This window comes from Engraulis encrasicolus, chromosome 22, assembly GCF_034702125.1.
Source record: "Engraulis encrasicolus isolate BLACKSEA-1 chromosome 22, IST_EnEncr_1.0, whole genome shotgun sequence".
In the NCBI taxonomy this organism is placed as follows: Eukaryota; Metazoa; Chordata; class Actinopteri; order Clupeiformes; family Engraulidae; genus Engraulis; species Engraulis encrasicolus.
This window is the reverse complement of record NC_085878.1, coordinates 34190648-34202369: the sequence shown is the minus strand read 5'-3', so window position 1 is coordinate 34202369 and position 11722 is coordinate 34190648. Positions and strand designations below refer to the sequence as shown.

Here is an 11722-nt window from a genome sequence, read left to right as displayed (position 1 = left end):
ATATAAAAGTTCTGTTAAATATTGATAAACAGCAGACACTTGACAGTAAGCTTATAGGCTTATGTTTGTGCTAATTCACAAATTGATGAAAAAAGGACTACAAAACTCATTCGATCAGCAAAATTTGTGTAGGCAATTTTTAAACTCAAGTGGAAAATAAAAATAGAGGAAATGCTAAAATATAAAGTATAATTGCGCAATATCCCATATAGGCAAGTAACGTGCATATATCTTAGCAACTCTTCACAAAAGAAAAAAACAATGTGACACAGGTCTCGTTTCCCCTTTTCTCACGCTGCAGGGATTGTGACACCCAAAAGGCAGATGTTGGTGACGTGCAGACCGTGCTCACGCCACTGGCCATTTAAGACAGACTATGTCTGCCATCAGGGCCGCTGAGAGCTTTCGCCGGGCCTTGGGCAAAATCATCTCAAATAGCTCCCTTTCTCAACACAAGCAATATACGTAAATAGAGACCTTATTCTAGGTCCCCCTGTCTCCCTGGGCCAGGGACAACTGACCCGTTTGTCCCCACCTGTCGGCAGGCCTGTCTGCCAGACTATACTAAACTTTGTACGTTTCAGCAGGAATATGTAGCCGATATCAGTCTAAAATTGTACAGCAGGCTGAATTTGAAGTGCTGAATTTGCTCACACAGTGACAATATTTGGAATTAACACTTTTAAGAATTTATATTAATTTATGTTGATTTTATTCCCTTAAATGAGTCATTGCATCTAAATTATTCACTACATATTTAGCATAGCTCAACAATACCAAAGGAACATGTATTTCCTTGAAAATGTAATTAGCAAACTATCAATGCAAGGAATGACATCATTATCATATTTCTTTTATCTGAGAACACAGTAACATTTAGCTCAGTTTGTACATTGTCAAAAACTTCTTAACAATAAAAAAACATAAGGAAAGGTCAGCATACAGGTAAGTCTCTTTTACAGATGTCCACAAGGAGGTCTATTTGAGCTTTCGACTCTGTGAAACACTGCGAAGACTGCGTTTGTGTTTGTGAGGTTTGCCTCCTGGATGTGAAGTGCACGTCCTTACTCCCCTCTCCCGTGGCCGTGCCGGAGATGTGACGGAACAGATTCTGTATCCCCGTGTCCCCCAGTGACGTCCGAAACGACCGGGCGGCGAAGGCGTACAGCACCGGGTTGACCGCGCTGCTGACAAAGGCCATGGCCCCCGCGATAAACGCCATGGTCACCCTCACCTCCTCTACGTGCGTGGCTGCGTCCTCGTACGACGTCTTGATGCCTATGTAGACCAGGGAGAGTATGTTCCCGATGTGGTGCGGTGTCCAGCAGATGACAAACGCCACGACCACCGTCGCGATGAGGCCCGTCGACTTGCGCTTGGTCTTGAAGTTCATCTGGGCGATGCGGCTGTACAGGCAACCGTAGCAGACCACCAAGATGGCAAGGGGCGCCAAGAAGCCCACCGTGGTCTCCAGCAGCACAAACACAATCTCCTGGGAGTCGGTCTCGTACTGCTTGAACGTACACAGCTGCATGTCATCATGGTCACCGAGCACCTGGGTGGGGAGGACGGGGATACTGAGGAGAAAGGCCGCCACCCAGACGGCCAACAGTAGCTTGTGAAGGGCCTGCTTCCTTCTCCATCCGGCTGAGGCGAAGGGGTAACGCACGGCCACGAAGCGCTCCACGCTCATGATGGTGATGAGGAAGACGCTGCTGTACATGCAGGCGTTGACCACGTAGACCGTGGCCTTGCACGTGTTGAGGCCGAAGACCCAGGAGTGCACGAAGGAGTAGATCCAGAGGGGCAGGGTGATGAGGACGAGGAGGTCGGCCACGGCCAGGTGGAGGATGAGGAGCACGGTGTGGGAGCGCCTCTTCACGTGCCTCAGGATGGTCCAGATCACAAACAGGTTCCCAGGGGCCCCCACCACGAAGGAGAGGCCCAGGATCACGCAGGCCACCGTCAGACCCGGATCCCCCGGCTCCGCGATCTCCGCCTGGGTCTCTGGCTCTGGTGTAGCCATGTTGCATGCGGAAGTGTCAAGTGAAGTGTGACTGTGTGGGTGCACAGCGCACACACTTGGAAAAGACGTTCACTGAAGACGTGGTTTCTTAAGACACGGCCCCCAACTTCCCACTTTTAAAGGAAAAGAGAGAGAGAGTGAGTGAGTGAGTGAGTGAGAGAGAGAGAGAGAGAGAGAGAGAGAGAGAATGAAAAGAAGAACAGGGAGGATGCATGTGTTTTTTTTCTTTGAGAGAGAGAGAGAGAGAGAGAGAGAGAGAGAGAGAGAGAGAGAGAGAGAGAGAGAGAGAGAGAGAGAGAGAGAGAGAGAGAGAGAGAGAGAGAGAATGAAAAGAAGAACAGGGAGGATGCATACGTTTTTTTCTATAAAGAAAGCAGACATTGCAGTAGAGAAATGAAATATGATTTCACCATGTTGTTGTTGTTGTTGTTTTCCCAGACTTATCGAGAATGTGGCTTGCATTCTCAGAAAAAATGAAAATGCTGACTAGGATTTTTTTTATAGCTGGTGCGGCTCACGTGATCTGGACAATCCAGATAGCGTTATCAAAAACAACAAAAACATCCAAACAATCTTGGCATTCGAATAGAGATATTTCATTACATTACACCACATCACATTACATTACATTACATTGCATTATGCAGACACTTTTGACCAAAGCGACTTAGAAGGAGGACATTCAATCAAGTAGCCGTAGGCCTACAGGGTAAGGGTGTCAGTACAGAGTACAGCAGTATAAAAGTAATGTAGATCAGATAGAGAGAAGAAACATGGTGGGGGACCTATGAAATGTAGTGCATGTTAGTACCCATGATTAGAGGTAAGTAGAGTTAGTTATGTTATGCAGGGAAGGTCTCTCAGGAAGAGATGAGTCTTCACTCATATGCCACATCTTTCCTATATTTGACTATATTCCTATATTCTAACTGAAGTGCAAATCTACAATTAACAACAGATTAGAAGAGGGTTATTTTGACAATCAGAAAAATCTGGCTATGTTGAGAATCAAATGTCTTTCAGACCAAGTCTAACTCAGATCAGTATTAGTTATGCCATGCCTTTTATTTGTCGGTTTTATTTGTTTACTTATTATTTTGTTTGTTAATTACCGAAACTCAAACTCAAACCATTCTGAGCTTCTCCCAATTTACCCTCAAATGGAAAAAAGGCTTCCTACTGCAACCTCCACAAGCCGGGAAACTATAGGGCCCCACCTCCCCTTCAAACGTACTCTCAGTAACAGCTCTCATCAGGGCTTTCTTTGAGGCATTGTTATTTCTCTGTAGGTGGGCCTACAATATGCATTTATTCCAGTAATAGACTAACATGGCTCTCACAGAGCAGAGTGGAAATGTGCAGATATGGCAAGAGTTGGTTAGTAATAGACAGCTGCTCTAGCTCAGTGTTTCCCAACCTTTTTTGTCTCATGTACCCCCAAGCCTTTTCGTTGTACCATGAGTACCCCCTAACTCAGACGTGGGCAAATTCAGGCCCGGGGGCCACATGCGGCCCGCTTAGCCATTTCATGCGGCCCGCAGAGCCTTTACAACAAAGACGACTTTAAAATCCATCTTCATATGGTCACTCAACATTCTTAAAATGGCTACCTAAAACAGGGGTCTTGCCAATTTATAGTAACCAAGTACATAGGCTACATCTTAATACCTTTCATTATAATGTACATGAATGGCATAGCTGAGAAGTTATGTTACCGTACAGTGTTTTTTATAATTGACACAGGAAAGTTGTAAACGACATCTGGCCCTTTGGTCAATATTCTAAACCCAATTTGGCCCTTGGGCCAAAATAATTGCCCACCCCTGCCCTAACTCATGTTTTACATTGCTTTTTTCTATTCCAGTGTGACTATGATCCATACATTTGTTAATATTACCATTATTCCAAGTACCCCCTGCAGTGTGCTCGCGTACCCCTAGTGGTACACGTACCCCTGGTTGGGAAACACTGCTCTAGCTGAAGGTCAACATACAAGAGCATAATCTACTGTAGTTTACTGGATTCAGGCATCATGAAAAGCAATTGACTTTGATTCTTTATTTTGAGGTTTTTGTTTGGTCACCTTCAATCAATTGGAAGCATACATTAACAAAACTAAATAGACTTAAGTGTTAAGCACACCATTTATCTTGCTTGAAGAGTTAGCTAAAACCTGTAGTAGGCTATAGGAGGAATCATAAGTAGGAATAATTAGGAACTGCAATTTTTTTTGGTTAGAGATGCAAACACAAACACATGCACACACACACACACACACACACACACACACACACACACACACACACACACACACACACACACACACACACACACACACACACACACACACACACACACACACACACACTGATTCTGCTTTGTGTAGTGTAATCTTTCTTCCCATTCAGTACTTATTCATCAAGCAGTTTTGCTTTGCTTTGATATTTTAAAAGTTCGGACTTAGGCTACAAAATAGCCGCACACAGCATATAGTAAGAGTGTCATATGGAATAAAAACATAACTACAATAACACATAGGGACTGTTTAGATGACTTCCCTTTTATTGATTAGTCATAGTCTTTCTTCAGGAAGGTTATGAAATGACTGCCAAGCATGGCCGTAACTACCATTGAGGACACAGAGGTCATGTCCTCTGTATTTTGTTCAGAAATGTAAAATTTACCAATGATGAAAATCGATCTATGATCAAATATGATAAATTCAGTCTCTATATGTCACCCCCATGTAAATGCACACAGTATTTGACCCCTGTATTTGAAAATGTCTGGTTACGGCCCTGCTGCCAAGAACACTTCCTGTTGGCCGTCAGACAAATTGGCCAGGTCAGCAAAAGTGGTCTGGCTGAAATTGAAATGAAAGTGTTTTGAGTGAATTCACCAAGTGCTCTTAGTTGTTTGCAGCCTTGAAATTAATTAATACATCCAGTCAAACACAGTTTACAACTCTTAAGTTACATTACAACACATAATGCATAATTGTAATAACAACAAGTGACCAAGGATCCAACACAAATACAAATTAAATCATACAAACTTGTTTTCATACATTATTGAATATTTGACTCAGAATAATAGATACAGTACCTCTAAATTGTATTCTCTCTCTCTCTCTCTCTCTCTCTCTCTCTCTCTCTCTCTCTCTCTCTCTCTCTCTCTCTCTCTCTCACACTCCGTCTCTCTCTCTCTCACACACACACTCACATGCACGCTTACATGCACGTACAGAAAGGTGCCCACACATTGTTATCTTGAGTGTGTTACATCCTCTTCATGTCTTGAATTCTCTTTGTTTTCACAAACGGACAAACATCTCTATCAATACATCTCTATCAAATACATACATTACGCACAACATATCCATCATATTTTATATGGTAAGTTACATGTACTATATATGCCTTATAAAAACATGTTACACTTCAGTTTGTGTGGCAATTTGAAACGCAGAGGTCTGTTTGGTCTTCAAGGAACTGGAGGCGACGTCAAGGAACAGTAGGGCCTACAACAAAGCCAGACCATACATACATTCCCCACAACATATCCATCAGATTTCATATTGTAAGCTAGTTACGTGTATACAGTATATGCCTTGTAAAAAACATGTTACACTTCAGTTTGTGTGGCCATTTGAACCTCCAAGGTCTGTTTGGTCTTCACGGAATTGGAGGCGACGTCAAGGAACAGTTTAACAAAGCCAGACCTTCGGAGGCCTCCCTGGAAGTTGCGGGCCGCGAAGGCGTAGAGCACTGGGTTTATGGAACTACTGATGAAGGCCAGGGCTCCTGCGACAAATACCACATTATCCCTGAAGTCCGGCTTTGCGCTCCCCGTCGACAGGACAACGATGTCGGCAATGTTGACGATGTGATGAGGAAGCCACAAGAGGGCAAAGGTCGCCACCACGCAACCAATCAGAATGGCCGACCTCCTTTTGGCGGGCGACTGAATGCTCCTCAGCTGTGAGGCCACTTTGTAATAGCACACGGCCAAGATTACAAAAGGAATCACAAAGCCGACGGAGGACTCGAGAGAGAGGCAAAGCAGCTCTTGGCTGTCGGAGGTAAACTCCTTGAAGGTGCACTGAAGAGTCCCATCGTCGGTCTCGCCCACATCATTGACCAGTATTGCCGGGATCCCCAGAAGAAGAGCCACGCACCACATGCCTCCCAAACACTTGGACAACGTTCCGACGCTTTTCTGGCCGAGCATCTTGAAGGGGTAGCAAATTGCCACGAAGCGCTCCACGCTCATGATGGTGATGAGGAACACGCTGCTGTACATGCAGGCGTTGACCACGTAGACCACGGCCTTGCACGTGTCCCGTCCAAACACCCAGGAGCTGGCCAAGGAGTACATCCAGAGGGGCAGGGTGATGAGGACGAGAAGGTCGGCCACAGCCAGGTGGAGGATGAGGAGCACGGTGTGGGAGCGCTGCCGGATGTGCTTCAGGATGGTCCAGATCACCAGGAGGTTGCCTGGGGCTCCAACCAGGAAGGAGAGGCCTAGGATCACACAGGCTGCCGAGGTGCTCATCACTGACCTGTCATTTGGAGCCGTGCCCGTGTCATTAAGGCTGTGGGAGGAGGTGAAGATGGTGTTCATGTCATGCAGTGCTCCAAAATAAAATGGATGGCCTGTCGTGAGAATGTGTCTGCTTTGTATTCTCTCCTCCTGCATGAGCAGTTCCGTTTAGAGTCAGCATAAGTGTTTTACTTCTGCAAAACATGGTTTGAGTTGACTGAGATGTCATGGCAGTGTTAAGAAATACTTCAACTAGTCAGACAAGGGTGTGATATACCAAAAAACCAATGACACATTATGACAACAGTCATGAATGTATCATTACCGTTCATGGATACTGTCATTTTTATCGTCTTACTTGACACCATCAAATAATATGTTACCAAAGCTTCTCTTTTATTTTTGAGGCCATTACTACATTATATTATTACATTTTGTTATTATTTTCCAAATGTCAAAAAAAATGCACATGGTTCTACAAATCCATGAAACTACTAACAAAAATATCAGGTTGCCTACAGATATTCACAAGTGGAATTTACTACCTTTTTACTACCTTCAATTATTTTTTACTACCACTACAATATCAAGCTTAAACTGTGTAAAGAAATGAAATACCTTTCCAAAGAGCCTATTATTAACATGAATTTATAATGTTTTTATAGTTAAACAAGGTAATCGTTATATTAGCAGGGTATCTGTACAGGGTATCTGCTCAGTCAATTTCTGAGTCAGACATTTGTCACGACCTGTTAAAGAAGTTTCTGTATGGTGCAGGAGAGTTTTAATTGCTGCGTGGAATCCTCCCACACACACACACACACACACACACACACACACACACACACACACACACACACACACACACACACACACACACACACACACACACACACGGGCATAATTTTAGGTGTTTATGGTAGGGGCATGTCCATACCACTTTTGAAGTAACCCTAGCTTGTCCCCACCACTTTTTCACAAATATATAATGCAAAAATAATGTACCTGGGCCATTACCCTTATTAATGTCCCCAACACTTTCCAAACCTACACCCACACCCACACCCACACACTTCTACAGAACAACAACCCAGTATTATTAGCCCATTACATTGAAATATTAGCCTACTAACCCATTTCATTTTAAGTCCTACAAAAAAAACAATTTCAAAACTAGAATCACTCAGAGAGTGCAGACCTCCGCCAAGGAAGTTGCTTGATAGAAAATTTGACTAAGTCAGGGATGTCAAACTCAGGCCCGGGAGGCAAATTTTATTTTTCATTTCAAGTTTGTGTTACAGTTGGCCCCTCTACACATTAATGTATTTTAATATGACTTTAAAATGAAATTTTGGGCGTCACATTCTCATACAAGTGCATCAATGATGTCTTCCACTCCTTTACAACAGACTGTGCAGGCCTTTTGAACTACAATATCTGCTGGGATTGAGTGTTTAAGATGTAAGCATTTGAATATTGTAAGCATGTGTGTGCATGCATAATTTCAGTGCTTTTTGAATAATGAGCTCGGCCCGCGACTTCGTCACAGATTTAGATTTTGGCCCTCAGTCAATTTGAATTTGACACCCTGCCCTAAGTCTTCCTGCCTTCTTTTTGTGGAGTCCCCGCAATTCAATTTCTGGTCATTAGGGGCGTCTAGATAGACCAGCGATGGTGAAGAATCTTTTAAAAAGTCCTGGTTCCGGTTTGTGATCCGGATCACCCCCAGAATTTAATCACTTGTTCCTTGGGTCATTAAGTGAAAGAAAGTGAAAGCCCATTGGGAAACTCCAACTCCCATTGTCATTGTGACACAGCACTCCACAACACACAAGTGAACACTGCACACTGCACACAACGAAATTGCATTTATGTCTCACCCGTGCCAGGGGGCAGCCCTCAGTGGCGCCCCATGGGGAGCAGTGCGGTGGGACAGCACCATGCTCAGGGTACCTCAGTCATGGAGGAGGATGGGGGAGAGCGCTGGTTGATTACTCCCCCACCAACCTGGTGGGTCGGGAGTCGAACCGGCAACCTACACTACACAACCTACCATTACTAACAATTCCATAAGTTTCGTTCAAATCAGTTGATTAGTTTTTGAGTTATCCTGCTGACAGAATCTTTCAAAAAGTCCTGGTTCCGGTTCGTGATCTGGATCACCACCAGAATTTAATCACTTGTGCCTAGGGTCATTATCAACAACTCCAGAAAGTTTTGTCCAAATCCGTTGATTAGTTTTTGAGTTATGCTGCTGACAAGCAAACAAACAGACAGACAAACCAATGCGATAGAAAACATTACCTCCTTGGCGGAGGTAATTATGTATGTTTCAAAAATCTCTCAGCAATTCGCTATTTACATTGGTTAAATAATAGAGGAGTCACAGTACACTTTACTATATGACAGAAACACCTGTGGTGTAAAAAGGGTTAAAAGGTGCGACTGCTCGTTTTTTTTTCCCCTATAGCCTGAGCGAAAGCCCCCCAGCTCACAGAGATGGCAGCATTAGGAGTTCTTCTCAGTGGGAGCAAGAACCAGCAGTGCACCTTGCGTTTGAATGCCTACTTTTTTCTGGTCATTATTTTGCACGTTGTCTTTTTTAAAAACCCTGAAATATACTTAAACAGTCCTCATTATGCTGTTCACATTTGATATCATACAAATTGATACCAAGATTGTCACTTGTCATTACTGTAGGCTATACACAGAAGTTGTTTTTTTCCCAATAAATAATTTCTGATGAGGAAATCATCATTGTATGCCCATATAAATGCACTTTTGAAGTTTTGTCCCTAACTCCAACATTGGTAGGCTACCATGCCCATATTGCATCCATACCATGTCTGTGTGACTTAGATTGACCAACCTAATCAAGGATGAATGTAGGACCTTAAGACTTATTTTAAGACTCTTTCCCCCCCCCCCCCTTAATATTGGTCCCAGATTTATGCAAAAACAGTTCTGGAGTTCTAGGCTATCTTGCCACTTAAAAGGCACACTATTAAAATCTGTGTATGATTTCACATGAAATGACTCCATATAGGCTATCATTGCTTATGAACCATCACTGGATCCATCTACATCTAAAAAGTGGATCAGGAAGGGTGTCGCGCCAATTACTCCAGGCCTTGCGGGTGCGTTGGTTCTGGGTGGCCTATTACACTGGATGAGGAAGAGAACTCGCACACCAAGTTACTGATGCAGGAAAGGTGTTTAATCCATCAACTTAAACCAAAATAAAATAAAGTGCTACCAAGTGGGGGTGCAACAAATTTGTAATGCGCCCCAATTTGGTAGCACTTTGTTTAATTTTGGTTTAAATTGATAGATTAAACGCCTTTCATTGCTCATTGCTCTGCCCTCCATCCAGCCCTCACCCACTTGGACAATAAAGACTCATATGTGAGAATGCTGTTCATTGACTTCAGTTCAGCATTCAATACCATAATACCACAACAACTCATCAGAAAACTGGACAAACTAGGTTTCAGCACCTCCCTCTGCAACTGGCTGCTGGACTTCCTGATGCAAAGACCACAAGCAGTACGGGTAGGGAACAACACCTCGAGCACCCTGACCCTGAGCACGGGGGCTCCGCAAGGTTGTGTTCTCAGCCCCCTGCTGTTCACGCTGCTGACACACGACTGCACAACGACCCACAGCACTAACCATCTAGTGAAGTTTGCGGATGATACAACACTGGTGGGCCTCATCACCAAGGGCGATGAGACTCACTACAGAGAAGAAGTAGACCTGCTGGCCAGATGGTGCAAAGACAACAACCTCCTGCTGAATGTCAACAAGACCAAGGAGATTGTTGTCAACTTCCAAAGGGTCCAAAAACAACTGCCACCACTGACCATCGACGGCGATGCTGTGGAGAGAGTGAGCAGCACCAAGTTCCTTGGAGTGCACATCAGCGACGACCTCTCTTGGACCACCAACACTACATCACTGGCGAAGAAGGCCCATCCCCGTCTCTACTTTCCTGCGCAAACTAAAGAAGGCAAGTGCTACACCCTCCATCATGACAACATTCTACAGAGGAACCATAGAGAGCGTCGTGTCCAACTGCATCACAGTGTGGGGAGGAAGCTGCACGGAGAAAAACAGGAAGACACTCCAGCATGTTGTGAACACAGCGAAGAAGATCATTGGAGTAACCACTCCCCTCCCTGCAGGACATTTACACCACACGCCTCACCCGGAAAGCACTGATGATCATCAAAGACACAAGCCACCCTGCACACAAAACTGTTCAGCCTCCTGCCCTCTGGAAAGAGGTACAGGCGCCTCCGTTCCCGTACCACCCGGCTGGCGAGCAGCACAATGCACCAAGCGATCAAGATGCTGAACACTCAAACCCACTCTCCCTCCACTGTCAGCCCCTAGCCAGCAAGGCCACTGACACCCCCCCCCCCCCCCCCCCCACTGTCAGCCTCTAGCCAGCAAGGCCACTGACAACCCCCCCCCCCATCCCCCACCACCATATCTGCGACTGAACATTCCACCTGCACTACTATACTTTGTGACTGAACTTTCAACCTGCACACTAACTCAAAACATGCACACACACACACACACCACACACACACACACACACACACACACACACACACACACACACACACACACACACACACACACACACACACACCACACACACACACACACACACACACACACACACACACACACACAAGCACACTGCACTTTCTGCACTAAACCCAACATACACACACTGACACACACACACACACACACACACACACACACACACACACACACACACACACACACACACACACACACACACACACACACACCACACACACACACACACACACACACACACACACACACACACACACACAAGACGCACACCGCACCTTCTACCTGCACTAAACACATACAAACACACACACACACACACACACACACACACACACACCCACACACACACACACACACACACACACACAGACACACACACACACACACACACACACACACACACACACACACACACACACACACACACACACACACACTGCTGCTGGTGTACTTGACAGACCTTTTTATATTTATTTTCTTCAAAATGCTACTATTACCATGTCAGAACGCTATAAAGGACTTTTTTTAGGAAAAGCA

The 11722-nt window shown here is 44.8% G+C and overlaps 2 protein-coding genes across 2 annotated transcripts; both read right to left on the bottom strand.

Annotated features, from left to right (window-relative positions):
• On the bottom strand, nucleotides 1-2097 carry si:dkey-148a17.6 (uncharacterized protein LOC108190685 homolog). The gene has a single exon (XM_063187739.1). The coding sequence runs from the start codon at nucleotides 2024-2026 to the stop codon at nucleotides 935-937; it is 1092 nt and encodes a 363-aa protein (XP_063043809.1). The 5' UTR covers nucleotides 2027-2097; the 3' UTR covers nucleotides 1-934.
• A 3553-nt stretch (nucleotides 2098-5650) lies between these two features.
• LOC134438653 (leukotriene B4 receptor 1-like) lies at nucleotides 5651-6649 on the bottom strand. The gene has a single exon (XM_063188265.1). It carries the CDS (start codon nucleotides 6647-6649, stop codon nucleotides 5651-5653), a length of 999 nt encoding a protein of 332 aa, XP_063044335.1.
• Nucleotides 6650-11722: the final 5073 nt, after the last annotated feature.